Raw genomic sequence first — 18,592 nt, forward strand, 5'->3', positions numbered from 1 at the left:
TTAACCCTAACCCTAACTCTAGAATCCGAACTCTAAAATTGTTACACACATAGATACGCACAGCGTAATTTATTATATAATATATGCGTATAAATTACGATTAAACCGGATGAAATATGTCACAGGGAATAACATTTTTATGACCGCCCAGCAGTAACTCTATTCAGCTGAATAGACGTCAGTGATTGGTTGAAATTACAGAAATACGGCAACTTTAACATGGAATAACTTGCGAATTCCTTTTTTTTTGTTAAGAAAACTAAGAGTAAAAGAAGTTTTATATGACACATTCTACCAGTGTCCCAAGTTTCAAAGTGTTTCGTTAGTGTTTCGTTAAGAAAATACTGGTGCCCCCGTTTTAAACTAGATCCGAATTTATACTAAAAGGTCATGTGACAAATACAGCGTCAATTACCCAGAAGTACTTCTGGGTCACATGACCTTTTAGTATAAATTCTACAACACAGCCATTTTGATTTTAGTTCTTCAGTTACCCACCGGCAGATAAATCCTGTTTTCTTACTTTAATTTTATAAACAATATTGACATCTGTCTTTTAGTAACTTTTTACACTAACACATTTTTTTACTATTATCTACTTATTCCATAATGTTTTAATCTTGTTTACTATAATATTTTTAGATTGTAACTCTTAATAATTATATTAATACCGTTAATGTAGGGTAATTAGTTTACAGATTTTGTATGGTGCAATGGTTCGTTTCACTTTATTTTCTTAAGACAAAACATCCCCTTTAATAATTTTCCAAACTAAATCTGGAGGAAGGTACAACACACATGGCAGGTTTCTGAGACCAGAGATATTAGCATTTTGAAGAAGAGACATGTGCAGGGAGAGAATTCGAGAGGGATAACACTTTAGGGAAGAAGGACTGTGCACAGTAGTTAGTCTTGCATCAGAGGGTGGGGTTAATAACACATGTGATAGAAAGAGGAGAAAAGACTGAATGGCAAGGAAGAGAGGAGACAGGACAAGCCACTTGTAAGGAACAGAGACCAGAAGAGTAGCAGTAGAAAGGGGAAAAGGAAATGATGATGGATAGTGTAAGGGCCTTCTAAACTACACAGCTACATAGAGGTAGGGTTTGATCCTACAATATCCTGGTGTAAATTTACACATACCTTCTTAATGTCTTCCACACACTTCATCACATAATGTCGCTTCACCTGTTCCTTGACGATGTAAGAATCACTGAGAATGAGCAGGTGCTCATTAAGAGCTTGTTCTATGAGGTGGGTAGAAAGGGCAGGTAGGTGAGACAGGTCCCACAACAACTCTAACACCTGAAAACAACAACATTAGAGAAACATTAAACAAAATGCATTTTATGTTGGGGCCCACAAAACTGCTCGCTCCATTACCTCACTGTGAAATCAAATTGTTTTAGTGTTTCCTACAAAAGATTTGTCCATTTTGTAGAAGCGAACTGTAACAACCATTTCATTATTAATTGAAATCCCTTAATGTCCCTGCGGGTGAGGACACACAAGAACTGAAATATTTGGATTAGAAAGGATCAGCTTCAATCAAATGTCCAAATAGTGGTTGTTTTCTTACAAGCTAACCACATTTGTTGACATCCAGGTAAGAAAAGGCATTTTTTCACCCTCATCACATATAAAGCTAAGCATTTAAAACTCCTCTACAAAGTGTAAAATATTATCACACACTCCAAAGCCTTGTTCATCCCTCACTCTATTCAACCCTAACCCCATCTTTAAGTCTCTCTTCACACTCTCATTCCCTTCCATGAGCCACTGTCCTCTCTTACAATCACCTTCCTGTTCCTTGCTGTTTGAGAGTTTACTCCAGCACCCAATCGTTTCCTTCCTCTCGTCTCAGTCACCCATTATTTCCCCCCTATAACATGATACCTGTGCTTGCCTTTCTAGCATAGTTCGTTAGCCTTTTGACACCGAGCATTCAGTCATCTACCTCCACCTGCCCCTCCGCAATACTTCCTCTTTGTACTGGGAGCAATTTTCCCTTTCCTTATTCTAGTGATCTCTTTGGCCAAATCAAGTTAGAGACATAAACATACCAACACCAGTTGTCAAGTGGTGATGAGGAGAAAAACACAAAGACACACACACACAGATATGTATACATGTATATATATATATATATATATATATATATATATATATATATATATATATATATATATACACGTACATATATCTATGTGTGTGTGTGTGTGTGTGTGCATAGCATAAACAGCTGTCAGCTAATGAAGTTCCTAACCTAATTATTTCCTTTGTCATCTCAATTCTTACTCTTCTCTATTTCACTGATGCTTCACACAAAAGCTTTTGTTTATTGAGTTCTAACCCCAGGGTGTTAGCATCACAATGCCTAAGTGAAATGTTGAGATATAAATACAAACACACACACAAAAATATATTCCCATATCTGCTGCTTCATCTCTCATTCATTTATTTTTTCCTCTCACCAACTTTTTTCTTTTTCTCATCTTCCAATTTCTTTCCTCTTTCTTCTCATGAAGGACAAATGAGTGAAATGTCAAAACTCTTTCCTTCCTTTTAAGCATTAAACTAATACAGTATTTGGGTGTTAGTTTCAATTTGCATTTCTCCTTTAATCACTGAACTGGGTCCCATGACACTGCTACCATTTCCCATCAACAAATCCTCTGCTCCCTTTGTGCCTTGAGAGAAACTTTCCTTGCAAAACAGGGTTAGGGTTAGCAACAGGAAGGGTCCCCTGTCAGTAAAACAATGCCTCCAATATTATGTTGGCCAACTCCATTGCTAAACTGGAAGAGAAACAAACATACGATAATTAATCTTGCAATAATGTGTAAGAATCACTGACCCGTGTTGTAGTTTTGGTAACACGAGCGTCTTTACCAATCTTGCCAATGAGACTCAATAATTTCTCTCGGACACGGTCATTGTCGTCCTGCCATTTCTGTAAAAGTAGAAGGGAAGAAATAGAATAGGGGACAGGGACAAGACTGTAGTCATTTCAACGGAGATACAAGGGAATAAGAAATACGGTTGAGCAAGTTACTACATAGACACACAGGAGGGGGGAGAGAGAGAGAGAGAGAGAGAATGGAAGAAGGCAACTAACCTTTTGTATGAGGAAGAACAACTGTTCTAACTGTTGAGCATCAAACTTCACAGCTGCAGCGGCTATGATGGAGTAGATGTTCTCTATCACATTGTTAGACTGGCCATTCTGCAGCAATAACAACAAAATTATCACACATTATATCTATCTATATAGGGAAAATTTACTGGCATTATTTATTCACCATTACACATGTATCATTTGCTAATAGGAACTGCAGGGTTTCACATGTTAAACATGTAAGGAATTTCCAATTAGATATTCTCCAGACAGAGAAATAACACGCACACACATATATACATATATTTGAATATTAACAAAATTGGGGTGAAAATGCACAATTACATTAAAAGAATTTGTAAGACAAATCAGAGACAAAATCTGGTGTGATATTTCATCTAAATGTATTAAATATTTTTAACTTACATCACCAGTTTCATCCAGGTGTGGCTGGTTTTATCAAATGAAAATGTTTATAATGGTTGCAATACATAAGAATGAAGTGTTGTAACTCAACAGAGAACTAGGGTATCCAATTACCAGACAAACAAATGGCATTTAAACAGTAAGCTAGGGAGTGTATTTTGTATCTACCATCTAACTTGTTCAAAAACTTCTAGCCGTTTGATACTATAGTTGTGAGAATCAGATTAGGTTGGGCAAAGTTTAGAGAGCCCCTGCCTCTGCTGACAACAAAAAGCCTCTCCCTCAGAGTGAAAAGCAGATTATATGATGCCTGTGTGCAAACAGCTATGCTGCATGGCAGTGAAACATGGCCTGTGACAGCCGAGGACATGCGTAGGCTTGAAAGAAATGAAGTTAGCATTCTTCACTGGAATCTAATATTTTAATCTAAAAATTTAAATTAAATAACAAATTACATAAATAAATCATAGAAAGAGACTTGCCCAAAATTCCACACAGTGGGATTAAACTTGAAACCATGAGGTTGAAAAATAGATTTCTTAACTATACACACTCATGTTTCTTTACAAAACAACACCTATAACTGTGAATGGTGTGAGGATTTCAGAAACTGACCCCAACATGTTAAAGGGTCCCCAAAACCCTAAAGATTTAGGACCAAGAAATAATAAAAAGAATTTGAAAAAGTGTAAAGACACCACAAAAAAAGGAGGGTGAAGCGAAGACCAGGGCCGTCAGGGTGACCATGAAATCATGTCTATGGAACCAACGAGATTTGTCTTTTCTTCAGTAGAATCACAAGACATCATGGACACTGGAAATAGGTGACAGTAAGCAGTGGGAGCAATGTGAAATTGATGAGTGTTTTCTGTTTGAGTGAATTGGATATAACGAAGGGTTTCAAAGGGGAGACAGAATTAACGAGATGAAACAAAAACTAATGACATGGTGATGGTGGCAGTGAAACACCACCACTGCCACCCCCGCTCCATTTACCTGCATCTTCCAAATCATTGTCAGTTCATCCAAAGACAGTTTGGATCCCAAAAAGTCCACAATACCTTTCACTTTATCACAATATTGAGCTTGATCAATGTTTCCTGTGAAGAAAAAAACAAAAAAAAAAAATTGTTAGATTTTCTCCTGATATAAGACAATGTTTCTGGGGTCAATAAAATAAGGTACCAGTCACACACTAGGGTCAATGACATTAACAAACACCTCCCCTCAAAACTGCTGCCCTTTGAACTTACAAGAACCAGTTGAGTATTGGGAATTGACTTGACCCTCCACCTACTATATTTATTATTACTATCGTTATTATTATCATTGGGGGGGGGGGACAACCTGGCAAAACGTTGAATGGCATTTCTACTGGTTCTTCATGCTCTAAGTTCAAATCCTTCTCAGCTTAACCTTTGCCTTTCATCTTTTTGGGGGTCAGATGAAATTAATTATGACAATGTAGTCTTAAATACATTTATGTTGGAAAAAAATGAGATGGTCATGGCTGGAACCCCTTTAATCATTGGTCTGTTAAATCAAAATTGATCTGGGGGACTAAACAACATCAACAACAAGGAAGGCCACATTAGATAATGTAGTCCTAGATACACTTAGGTCTGAATAAAAGATGGAATGGTCATGGCTGGGTTAAATAACAAGCAAAGACAGGGAACTTACCTTCTAGGGCAATAGCCAGCACACGTTTGTCAACCAAAAAGTTGAGAATTCTGTCCGAGTGAATGGCAGTCTTTAACTTACTGACTGTGGCATCGTCAATGAGTTTGGAGACCTGGAAAGGTAAGCAGAGATAAGTAGACTGTACGGGGGGGAGGGAGGTAGAGTCATGGTTGGGTTGTCAGGGTGTGTAGAGCTGTCACCTGAGATAGAGATAATTATACAACTACAGCACAGTAGGATCAGATGTTTCTGAAAGTCAAAGTTGAAAAGATTTCAATAGAAATAAAAACAACAAAAATATATTCCAGTTTAATGATCCCACCCCCCTCCTTCAAATGTTGTATTGCCACAGGAAGTGCTCTGATGAACTTCTTCCCTTAGTTCCAGATCACTCTGGGGCCATCTCACCTGATTCAAAGCTCATCTTCATGCAGGTGCTGTTGTGCTTCCACTAATTATGAAACATTTTTATTTGGTCATGGCCCCTTTCTCCAAACTGCCAGACTTTAAAACCCTCCCCCACCTTATTGTTTTCCTTCTCCTTTCAAGTCTTAAATAAATTCATTCCTTTCATCTTAATTTCTCCTTCTTCAGAGTCCCTTACACTACGTGCCTTCTTATAAAATTTAAAAAAAACCCACTCAGGTCTTCAGAAGGTCATTCTGGCTAAACTCAGGACCTCAGAATGCTACATTTAGCTGTTTCAAAGGCCATGCTCAGCCCACCACCAGGCCATGGGATCTACACTTCTCTTCTTACTCCACACCTCAACTTTTATCAGAAGAACCATCCCCAACATAACATTTTTTTTTATTTAAATCCTTATTTTTGAACCACAGTAAATGATCATTGAAAAAGGTTGTCATTTCTCTAATTATAAATTTCATTTATTTGAATCAAATCAAAGAACAAAAGAATTTTAAGCTTCAGGTCAACGGTTCCCACTGATTTAGACTTCAAAACACACTGGACAATGAACACACTGGACAGTGAACACACTGGACAGTGAACACACTGGACAGTGAACACACTGGACAGTGAACACACTGGACAGTGAACACACTGGACAGTGAACACACTGGACAGGAAAGCAGTTCACATGGGAAGATTCAGTTAAGAATTGTTTTAAAGTTTAAAATTTCATTAAAAAAAACAGCCTCAGACTATTTGTGGAAAATTTTATGTGTTACCTCTTTTAGGGAATTCATTTTGGCATTAAAGTGAGGAGATTTGAGCATTCGGAGTGCCACATCCAATCGCAGATCATCAACAGCTTCCACATCCTGGGGCCACATAGTCATACATAAAAGCTTCATGGAAGCCAGTAACTCAGAAACACTGCCAACTTTCTGTGGACCAAAACAAAATTAAGAAAAGTAATTAGCAGAAATTCTCGTTATATTCAAGTAAAACATGGGAAATAAGAGACAAGTGAAAGAAAGACAGACTCAAATGTTATGATAGGGTCCCTGCTCAGTGTCAGGTGAATAAATGTTAAAGATGGTGGTTTCATGGAATCAGTTTGTGCTTTTTGTTATAGCAACATCCCGAGTTCAAATCTTGCTGAGGTCAGCTTAACTTTCATTCTTTTCAGGGGTCAATAATATAAAGTAACATTCCATGGCACAAGATTGACAAAATATGTTGTCTGGTATTTCTTTACATTCTGAGCTTCCTAGCAAATTAGTGAAAATGTCCCTTTTTAGATGACAAGCTGGAGCAACGGATAAAATAAAAACTGAAAAGAAAACATTAAAAAAAAATCTCTTTTATCTTCTTTCAAAGACACACCACTTGTCTCAGGAGCCAGCAGTGGTTGCTTGTTATTTAACCCAGCTATGACCATCCCATCTTTTAGTCAGTCATAATGTATCTAGGACTACATTATCTAAGATGTCCTTCCTGGTTGCTGTTTAGCACCAGGTCGCACCTGATCCACATTGTTTGTCAACTTGACAGGGCACACAAGAAGGAAGCCCTTATCTTTTCTAATGACAAGGGACACATTACATACTGTCACCCTTAATACTCCTAAAAAATGGGATGGTCGTGGCTGGCAAATCTTTCCTCATAGGTCTGCCTAATCACAGAGTAAAACAACAACAATCACACACCTGTAGTTGAAGTCCTTCATGACCCCATCCATAAAAGGAAACTCCCAACATGTGTCGGGACCACGCACTCCCATACCATCTGCCTGGTCATGCAATTCTCGGTCATCGTCTCATCACGTCCTTCATTCAATCAGACGGAAACCAGAGACTGACTTACCTTTTCTTTAAAGTCTTTCTCTTCCAAACTCTGAACATATTTGATGGCCTTCTTTAAACCTGGGGCCAGAATATCCAACATCACCGAAGGGTTTAAAAAGTCTGCACAAGTACCAAATGGACGCAGAAGAGCTGCCATAGACTGAATAGTAGAAAGCAGAAAAAAAGATATATGAAGGAATCGTCTTTTACTTATAAGAGGTACAGCTGCCTCGAGTAGTTCACCTGTCTGCAAATAACTTATTTTTTCACTGTTTATCATAAATTACAAAATTATTTTACTGATTGTAATTATCATGATTCATTATTAAGTACCAACGAGACAAATACTCCAGCCCACTGCAGTCATATAATTTATGGGGTCTTAACGAGTCACAGAAGGTTTTTGTTTCTTGGTAATGAACAGGACAAGGAATCACCAACAAACAAAATAGTAAGAAGTAGACTTTGCCAGGAGGTATTTCACAGGTGAAATGACAGATCAATGACCTCAATTTGACAGCGAGAACAAAGTCTAAGATAAAAAAGACACCTTGTTTAATCACATGTGGAATTTTTTTTCATCCCAGAACTGTTAATTTATTTTGGGATCTAGTTTAGTGACAGCCGAAGTTTGTCAAACAAACCACTTACCGGTGCATCTAAATCATCACTCTCCAAATGTTTTTTCACGTATTCAAAGCCCTTTTTGTAAGCAAACTAAAACAGAAGAGAAACAAAGATTTAATAGACAGAATATAGTAACCCACAACACCTGGTCCCTCACTGCTCCTTGCTTTGGACTGGATGAAGACAGTTGTGTATTGAATACAACGAGAACAACTAGAGCCATTCCAGTGGTTTCTAGTGTAAGATCAAGGATGGAGTAAATAAAGACAGCTAGACATGAATCTGTCTATATATAACATAGACATAAATATAATATAACATATACATAACGATATAAACTTGCACTTAATAGTTTATATATAAAATACAACAGCTATATATACATACATACATATATATACATGTCTATATATATAACAGTGTTTATATATATCATGGACTCTCCTACTGTCGACCACAAATGAGGAGTTTCTGCAATTTTTCTACTGAACAACCTCCACAGATGATTTGTTTCTAGCAATCAAATGCTTCTGCTGCACGTTAGCTCATTCTTCCCTGCATCTAATCAACGTTGTCCGAACAGGTGCACAGGTGTAACACACCTCAGGTGTTGAAGTGATTGCAGAGCAACGGGAGATGATGAAGTGCTTTGCTCAAGAACACAACACATCACTAAGTCCAGGAATCCACTTGTATTCATGAGTGCAACACCCTAACCACAAGGCAATGCACCCTCACTCATTATATATATAAAATATATACACAACTATATACATACATATAACAGTGTATATATAATACAATAACAACAATATAATTACACCTAACAGATTAAGCCATGAGATTGACTATAAAAGGGTAAATCAGGTCCATCAGTGAATGGTAAAGAAGACTTGACAAGGTACTTACCCTGTTAATGAGGTTGGTGAGCCAGCCATAAGGGTCCTACAAACAAAACAGAGAAAGGAAAAAAGGTATCAGTTTAACCCTTTAGCATTTAAATTTTCTTCCTGTTTTATGTTCAAACTGATCAGATCCAGTCTCTCACACCTACCCTACAATATCATTCAAAAATATACAAACACACCATTGAAATCTTGAAGCCATGGAATAATACATTCAACATATTCAGAACAATGTGAATAAATAAGCATCAAATTTAACGAAGAAATGTGAATGTTGAAGGGTTGAAGAAGTAAATGGGGTGGGGTATGCAGTAGTGATTGTCATTTCTTACGACGGTGGCAAGATGCTGCAGTCAACAAAGGGTTCAGTGGTTCAAAACCCACCGTCTCAAACACTGACATATATGTCCATGACCAACACATCTCTAAAATGGATCAGTCCACCTAGCTGTGAATAGGCACCACAGCTTGGTGGTTTATGACCAACATGTCACTAAAATGGATCAGTCTGTTTAGTTCTAAATAGGTACCACAATATAGGAACAACAAGGTACAATAAGCAGTGGTAGCACAATAAAACTGCCAACTGTTTATTTGGGTTGCAGAGCTGGGAATTGGTAGGAGAAAGCTGAGATCTGCCACACTGAGATGCCCCCACCCCACCGCCCAACCCATTACACAAAGAGGATATTTTCTGTAAATGCCTTCTTTCTACCCCCAACAAACAAAGAAAACATTGAGTGGTGAAGACCCCCTCCGTTTTACAGAGAAGACACCAGCATTAGTGTTGGGGCCACAATGAAAACGCCCAATAACGTCTGTAAAGGGAAAGGCAAATGGGTGAGGACAATGTTTGGGCAGAGGAGATGTCATTGAAGACTTGATAATGTGTGTAGAAGCAATGCCAGGCAGTAACCAGAGAGTAGGAAGTGGTTGGTGATAGGAACAAGATGGCAGTCAAAGACCCCTGTCCACCCACCTCAAACAGAATATAGGAGTGAGATGTGGTTTGTGAAAGATGAATGAGTGCAAAAACAGGAAGTAAGAACTGACCAAAACAGGACCACTCCACCTTGTTGGGTGATTCCATGGAACATAGAAACAACATGGGAATTTACACAATAGGGAAAGGATATCAGGTGTGGAGAAGTAGTCTTACGTTTTTTCCTGCTCCGGAACAATTGACAGCATAAAGTTCTCCATTTGGAAACTTGTCCTTCCAGTAGGTTTTGTCACATTGTCGGGCACGGTTCTTGAAGTGGAACACAGCATCTTGGTCAAACGCCTACAGAATATAAAAGAAGTGCATTGAGAACATGAAGCTTAGTCTCCAACACATCAAACATATACATACACACATATATACACTCAACTGTATGTATGTATGTTCGTATATATATATATATATATATATATATATATATATATATATATATATAAATTAAAGTAAACAGAAAATGGAGAAATATTGACTTCCATCAATTATTACTTTTTAATTCAATACAAATACATGGAGTTAAGTCAATTTTTATTGATCAATATTTCTCCATTTTCTGTTTACTTTAAATTTGATTGCTGATAAACTCCTGCTTTAAGGATTTCATCTGCTGTTGTCATTGGTCGCACACACACACACAACATCAGGCACCCCTCTATCACCTACAAATATGATCATTATATAAGTTTGGTCTCTTGAAATGTCAAGACATCACAGATTTTTCCATTAGATCTTTTTCTTTATTATATAATCGGTATTTTGTGCTCCATTAAAATATATGCCGCAAGCCCGACTGTGCATGTCTACCTTGTATCTCTATACAGAAATAGATAGCATCCTATCGAGTTCAAATCCCATGCTGGTATATGTTACACATACATATAAGGCTGTTCATAGTTTCCTTTTTCAATCTACAGAGAAACAGTTAAATTTACCTGTTCATATAACAACTACATAGGTGACATATATTAACATACATACATAGGTGTGTGTGTGTGTGTGTGTGCGCGTGCATGCATGCGTGTTGGTACAGGCATGGAAGTGTGGTAAAGCAGTTCACTTTCCAACCCTGTGGTTTTGAGATCAATCTCATTGCATGACAACTTGGCCAACAGTCTTCCATCACATGCTATAGTGTCCGACAGTGATCCATAGGTCCTATAGAATGTTTTGGGTGTTCTACAATGTTCTGTAGTATTCCATAGTGTACGAGATCAAACTCACCATCGTTAAGACATCAAGGAGTCCAATGGGGACAGGTAAATGTTTTAAACGAGCAACAACGAGGTCAATGAATAACTGCAACATGTTGTTGATTCCTTCTTGAATCTCAGACGTCCACCGATGGACTGCAGGGTATGTCATCAGCTGGAACATAGAAAGAGAGATATAACTGGATGTACATAAATACATATTTATTTCTTTATTGCTCACAGGGAGCTAAACATAGAGGGGACAAACAAGGACAGACAGAGGGATTAAGTTGATTACATCGACCCCAGTGCATAACTGGTACTTATTTAATCGCCCCTGAAAGGATGAAAGGCAAAGTCGGCCTCAGCAAAATTTGAACTCAGAATGAAATACAGGCAGACGAAATACCGCTAAGAATTTCACCAAAATATCAATGTTGTTCTCCTGCTTTTATAAATATGTTGTGTCTTGGAAAATTCTTTCAAAAGGCAGAAGTCTGTGACCTGAGGCCTATCCCCACCCCTCACCACAGTGCCACTCCACCCATGACTTCCAAGTTACACAACAGAACTGGGTTAATCTGGGAGAATTGCACATCACAGCATGACATTGCTGGGGGGGGGGGGTGCTCGGAAATATAGACAAGATGGTCGTGGTTGGTATGTTGTGACCATGGTTCTGGTCAAGACAACAAGAACAGCATCACAAATCAGATAAGTTATCAAAAGATAGTCAAAGCTGCTGGCAACAATGTTGATGGGATTTGGATTACGTGGTGGTGGGCACAGGATATAACGAGAGAGAGAGAGAGAGAGAGGTAAATGCATATGGAAGATGAGTTTACCTTTTTAAAAGCTTCCGGCATACATTGTGTCATGAAGCGCTTACAGTGTTCATTGGTGTCAGCAAACCCTGGAATGGAGAAGAATGAGGTGAAGGAGAGTGGAGAGCTTGGATGTAACCCTTACTATGAGGGTTAAAAGGGGACTGGAAGGACATCTGGTCATGAAACACTGCATCAGAGAAATCGTCCAACCCCTACCAGCAAGAAAAACAAACATAAAATACAAATGATTTCAAGGATACATTCAGTGTTGGGCCTCATGTATGAGAAGAAGACCCGTCAAGCCGAGCAAAATCGCAGTCCTTTCTTTGATATTGCTGCACCTCTTATGTGTCCATAGCTTACACCAGGTACATCTTATGCAGTTTCTACCCACGCCTTTTCTACAGATCAAGCAAGGCCATCTACATGAAGGGAATTGTGGTTTGTCTACCTTCCTACTTTGGTTTTTGCTAGATTAACTCTAAGGCCCTTCGATTCTAGACTTTGCTTTCATACCTGAAACTTCTCCTCTAGTTCTGATAGTGAATCAGCTATTAGACCAAGGTCACTGGCATAGAAAAGCTCCCAGGAATATCCTGTCTTGAATTCCTGTTATTGGCTGTAGGACTATAATGTATAAGAGGGGGCTGAGGACTGATCCTTTCTTGGTGGACCCTTACCCCTACCTGGAATTCTTCACTGTACTTGTTGCCAACCCTCACCTTACTGACAGCCTCTCTGTACATGGCTTGTACAGCTCTCACTAACCACTTATCTATCCCTAGTTTCTGCATTGACCACCAGATAAGGGATCGGGGGACCCTGTTAAAGGCTTTCTCCATATCAACGAAAGCCAGGTACAGAAGTTTATCTTTGGCTAGGTATTTCTCCTGCAGCTGTCTTACCAGAAATATAGCATCAGTGGTGCTTTTCCCTGGCACAAACCCAAACTGCATCTCATCTAGACTCACTCTCTCCCTAATTAGTTGGGCTATGACCCTCTCCATGACTTTCATTACATGATCCAACAACTTTCATATCTTGGCATTTGAAGCAGTTGGACATAGGATAGTTTGACCAAAAGAACCGGCTATTGCATGCTAAATTAAATATAGAAAAAAACGCATTTGGCCAAATTTGGACATACAACAGTTTAACATAATAGCAACAATATATATATATATATATATATGTATATATATATATATATGCATGCATATACACGCACATCCTTAGCATCTTTTTTACAACTTCTCTGGTGTTGATGCCATGATTAAAATGTATCCCAAACACTCCTTTTGGGGTAAGGAAAGACATCAAATCACAGATAGCATAGCAAAAATGAGGCACAGCAGCAAGATATGGTAGTCATCAGATGCTCCTTTGCCATCCAATGCACGCCAGACATAAATGATGATGATGATGACAAGAGATAATTTACATAATTTCTTTCTCTTGCTTATCCAAGCTATTTAACTTCTCTTATCTTGTGTGTTTAATGTTTGACCTCCTTCAGTGACTTCCTGCACGCTGTGTCTAGCACAGCCTGACCTCCTTAGCTCTGACGCTACATGGGTGGGGCAGAAATCAATGTACACACTTCAGATATAAAGTGACAACGAAGGAGGAGAACTGTATAGGATGGTAGCTAGGCCTGGTAGAAATAGCAGTCAAATCTTCCTCTGTCTTATGTATGTATGAGCCAATGAGGAAGACCTCTACATGGTAGCTGGACCTGGTAGAAACAGCAGCCAAATCTCAATGGGAAAAAATGAAAGTTAATAACTCCAGACATCTAAATTTGGTACAAGTATCCAATGTGTCCTCATTAGATATCAAAATCCTGTAATCCCAATGGTGGCTGGAGATAAGAAGTGCATTCAACTATAGAAACCATGCTACAAGCAAGATGTGGTCTCCCAGTCTGTCCCATCGAGGTGGATAGTAACTTTTAATAACAACAAATTAGAACTGTGATGACGTGTACAGAAACAGAACGGAAGACAAGATGATGGTGATAAGATTCTCAGGGTTCACAAACATATCAATGGATTAATAACTTATAGAGACATTTTGTTATGCAACCATAATATACAACAAAGTATATTAAATGCTTTATAAGTCAATATTATGTTCTACTGTGTTAGCAGTGCTATTAAATCACATGTTAAGGTTATCTGTACAGATTTTCTATAGAAATTATAGCCAGCGCCTATTTGTTATGAAGTTTTGTATCCGACTACTTAAATATACTTTGTAGCATATTGTGGTCGCATAACGGAATGAGGTATCTTTACAAGTCATTAATATGCACATACCAGCTGCCAAGAAGGTGTTTAATGTGTAAAATTAGTGTATCCAATAATGTTACACTGCTGTAGTGGTTATTTAACCAATGACTTTGTGGATGGTTGATAGGCTGGACATGGTGCTGATGAAGGAGCAAAACTCCTGAAATATGGCATATACACCCATTAACCATTTTTTCCATTTTCGATCTCATGTCTCAGATAGAAAATTTTGTAACAAAATCACTGCTGGTTATAATTTCAATAAAAAAATCTGGTCAACAGATATGAAAGGTTGATAATGTTTAAATTAATGAATCCATAATTACAGAAGAGTAAGGATTCTTACAACCTGAGCTTTTTCACAAAGAAGTTAAGGTTACTTTAAATAGTATCTCCCAAAGAAAAAAAGTCAGGATAGTCACATTTGGAGCCATGATAAAATATACGAACCATTGAAACTATGCTAAAAGTAGAATCCATGAGATGTACAGGGTCCTCTGGATGGCAAAAACTATGACAAAGAACTGTCTGAGATCCTGATGACCCAGCAAAGCCAAATAAGCATGGGGAAACAGATGTAGAAACAATGACATGTGAAGCAGAGACCGGGAAACAAAACCCACAACAACAACAACAACAAAAGTGTTAATTTATACTGACCTGCTTCTGCAAAATAAGTGGAAGCAAGGAGACATTTGCCGAGGGATTCTTCTTTACGATACGGGATTGACCATTGATCCACAAACACTCGACTTTCCAATTCATAGAGATTAGTGACAGGAAACTCATAGTTAGTTTCTTCTTCAGCAGTGAGTAAAGGGGGCACAGAATCAATTGAAGGGTCTTTAGCAGATTTCTAGAAAAACAAAAAAACAATGGTAAAATATTTAATGACAAACAAACAATTATTATGATTGATGTACAGGGATGAGCTAGGATTTGAGCTACAAGGGTCAGATTACATGACTTTTAAGGGCCGCATTCTACTATCTTTAGTTTACAATTTGGGCCACTTACTGCTTCGAGAGGAAGGGATACTTCACTCTATTTTTCTACTGGAAACTCATATTTTCATCCAATCAATAAAATTTAGAAAGAAATTAAATGAATTTTGCTTTGCTATTCTTAAATTCTTTGATTCTCATTCAATATTTGATGTACCATGTTTAAAAAAAAAAGTATTAATCACAGGGAAACTATAATTATTTGGGAATGAAATGACTTGATAGAGTAATTCACCAATGACAATCATTAATTTATAGATTGAAAACAACCAGTAACGAGCAATTCCACAAAGTTTTATTTCCTCCTGATAGCCATTGCATTATTGATTATATACAGCTGATTATCTCAGACAAAAGCTACCACAATATTACCAATTACAGTTTTTGTGTTCTGAACAAACCGTTTAAGTAATCATTACACTTGTTTTAATATTTGTTCAATATTTCCTTCAATGTAAAATTGAAATACTTCTTAATATTAATTCTAAACCAAAAATACTTTGATAATTAAAAGTTTCTTGCATGGCTTGAAGTTAAACATACAAAAGTGAAACATAAAGAGGGGGAGAGAGAGAGAGAGAGAGAGAGAGAGAGAGAGAGGAAGAGGCATATGTATCAGTGTGGTGATAATGAAATTTGGCTGCTATTTCTAACAGGTCCAGGTACCATATAGAAGTCTCCCATTAGCTCATACACATACATACACAGATAAGAAAGTAGGGTGCGATTAGAGGGTGATTTGGCAGCTATTTCTACAATATGTAGCTACCACATAGATTTCTTTTGTTGACTTGGGTGTTCTGCGGTGGTGGTGGTGGTGGTTGTGATAGTAGTAGTTGTAGTAGAGAGAGAGAGAGAGAGAAAGAGCAAAGAGAAACAACTTAGATTTCTCTGCTGTTACATAACACTATCACTGCCCCTGCCCACATACTGGGTTTATATTTATAACTTGTAGATAGCATCTGGTGGTGGAGGGAGTGATTGGGCGGCAGCTGGTGATGATGATGATGATGGTGGTAGTTGTTAGATGCTCTTCCCCCTCCTCATCTGATGTACTCTTAGGTCAATGACTTATACATTCTATAAATATTGTTGTTCCTGTTGGTGGTGGTGTACAGCCCATGCCCTCCTCACTCATGATCCAACAGACTTATTAGAATTAAAAGCAATCCAGTCATTTTCACAGGTATCTAGGAAATACATTATCCAGGACTGTGTTTACTTCACAAAACTGGCAAGGTTGTGATTTGAGGGAGACTGGGCTGTTATTTCTAGTGAAACAGCCACAGAGAAGCCCTCCTCCTCCCCTTCATTGGCTTATGTTCAACAAGTGGGTTTCAAATGTATCAATGCTAAAGTGTGTGTAAACAAACACACACACACATTTTATTTCTTTATCACTTTATCTGTGTGTGTGTGTGTGTGTGTGTGTGTGTGTGTATGCATACATATTTATGTATGCATATATATGTAGGATGCTTTTCGAACAGGAAAATTACCAGTCTGATTCGTAGAGCACAATCTTCAAATATTTCATAAACAAAGACTTAAAGAAGAAATTATTTTACCTTCAAAAGTATTTCAAACCACAAACTGACTTTTCCAGATATTATTTTTCAATGAGGAATTTAAAATAACTGAAGTGTTTCAATATATATATATATATATATATATATATACAGAGAGAGAGAGAGAGTATATATGTAGTGAAACTAACACCTCGATCGCCATTATATACAAAGAAGCCATCTTCTCTCGCTGTTATAAATATAATCAAGTTCGGGCGTAGCAGAGAACAGCCTACTGTATTCCTCACTTGACTAATTATTATTTGAAGCGGCAACTGCTTCGTACCATTCCCACCAGAACGCAAACTGACCAATCACAGCCCTTAATAAGGTCACGTGATAGTGTTTTTCTAATACTCCATCGGAGCCTACTTTCAGCTATAAATTCGTCTCGGTTCAGATCTCTTAGAGACCTGTTCCGTGTACCACACAGAGCAGCAGCAGCAGTTCCAGCGACAACATCAACAGCATCTCCAACTGCGACTACCAGCATCGCCGCCGCCAGTCAGCACGACAATACGAACTACAAGATTCGCCACCAGAATCGCCAACACGACTTTCCACGTACACCAGCTACCAAACTACCGCAGAACTTCTAACTCTGTTTGTGCGATTCACCTTCGCCACGATAGACAACAGACAAGAACCATGCCTGCGATGAACATCTGTATTCCAGAACCCGGCTCGGCATGGAAGCCCTAACATCACAACGAGTGATCGCTGCACACGCCTCAACTTCTTACATACAGACTGTTACTATTGTGTACTCTAAAAACTGGCAAATTCTTATATGTGTTACTGACTCTTTTTCTATCTGCTGTATCTCACGCATACACATACATGTATCACTTACACACACTCTTTTCTTTATATGACGGCCTGTCTTTTATTGTGTTTTCATTATGTCGCATACACTCACACACAGACATACATTTTAATGCTACAATAAATATTACGGTTATTCATCTTTATCGGTTGTGTTCTATCGTCTTCCTTTACTGGCATTTACGAATTCACTATGTTATCGAAGTATAACATATTTATATCATTTGATATATTTTTGTGTTCGACCGTGTGACGCGTTTAATAAAAGGAGCCCTGTTTTTTCCATTCGTCACCATTTCTCCTTTTGGGTTCGCACGGTCGTTCTTACATATAACATGTTGTGTGTATGATGAGAGGAAAAAGGAGAAAGAGAAAGAACTGGAGAATGATAAGGGTTAAAGAGAGAATGAAGAAAGTATTTCGTTAGGCCCCTACTTACACCCCTACTCTACAACCACCGTAATACAACTATCAGTCTTCCATTTCTTTCTTTTTCTTGAATCTTCCATTTTCTCCCAGGAACACAGGGGATTCAGGACAGCTTTCTTGCTTCTCGCATTATTTTGGGAATATTTGGGGATTGTGTGTTAAATTTGGAAGAGATTTGTTGAGAAATGGGGATGTTGTTTCAAAACAAACATCAATCCCTTTATCATCATCATCGTTTAATGTCTGCTTTCCATGCTAGCATGGGTTGGACGATTTGACTGAGGACTGGTGAAACCGGATGGCAACACCAGGCTCCAGTCTGATTTGGCAGTTTCTACAGCTGGATGCCCTTCCTAATGCCAACCACTCAGAGAGTGTAGTGGGTGCTTTTACGTGTCACCCGCACGAAAACGGCCACGCTCGAAATGGTGTCTTTTATGTGCCACC

The 18,592-nt window shown here is 38.2% G+C and overlaps 1 protein-coding gene across 1 annotated transcript in view; it reads right to left on the minus strand.

Moving 5' to 3' along the window:
• The window catches only part of LOC106874073 (ubiquitin carboxyl-terminal hydrolase 24), a 73,832-nt gene that overhangs the window by 48,871 nt on the left and 6,369 nt on the right, over nucleotides 1-18,592 (minus strand). Inside the window, exons 2-14 of the mRNA XM_052977509.1 lie at nucleotides 14,980-15,175; nucleotides 12,047-12,114; nucleotides 11,233-11,376; nucleotides 10,171-10,296; nucleotides 9,016-9,051; nucleotides 8,131-8,196; nucleotides 7,499-7,639; nucleotides 6,418-6,576; nucleotides 5,228-5,339; nucleotides 4,541-4,644; nucleotides 3,119-3,226; nucleotides 2,858-2,953; nucleotides 1,144-1,305 (exon numbers count right to left, since the gene is read on the minus strand). Coding sequence (XP_052833469.1) covers nucleotides 1,144-1,305; nucleotides 2,858-2,953; nucleotides 3,119-3,226; nucleotides 4,541-4,644; nucleotides 5,228-5,339; nucleotides 6,418-6,576; nucleotides 7,499-7,639; nucleotides 8,131-8,196; nucleotides 9,016-9,051; nucleotides 10,171-10,296; nucleotides 11,233-11,376; nucleotides 12,047-12,114; nucleotides 14,980-15,175 — 1,518 coding nt within the window. The remainder of the gene's footprint in view (nucleotides 1-1,143; nucleotides 1,306-2,857; nucleotides 2,954-3,118; nucleotides 3,227-4,540; nucleotides 4,645-5,227; nucleotides 5,340-6,417; nucleotides 6,577-7,498; nucleotides 7,640-8,130; nucleotides 8,197-9,015; nucleotides 9,052-10,170; nucleotides 10,297-11,232; nucleotides 11,377-12,046; nucleotides 12,115-14,979; nucleotides 15,176-18,592) is intronic.

This window comes from Octopus bimaculoides, chromosome 28 (genome assembly GCF_001194135.2).
Source record: "Octopus bimaculoides isolate UCB-OBI-ISO-001 chromosome 28, ASM119413v2, whole genome shotgun sequence".
Taxonomy (NCBI): domain Eukaryota; kingdom Metazoa; phylum Mollusca; class Cephalopoda; order Octopoda; family Octopodidae; genus Octopus; species Octopus bimaculoides.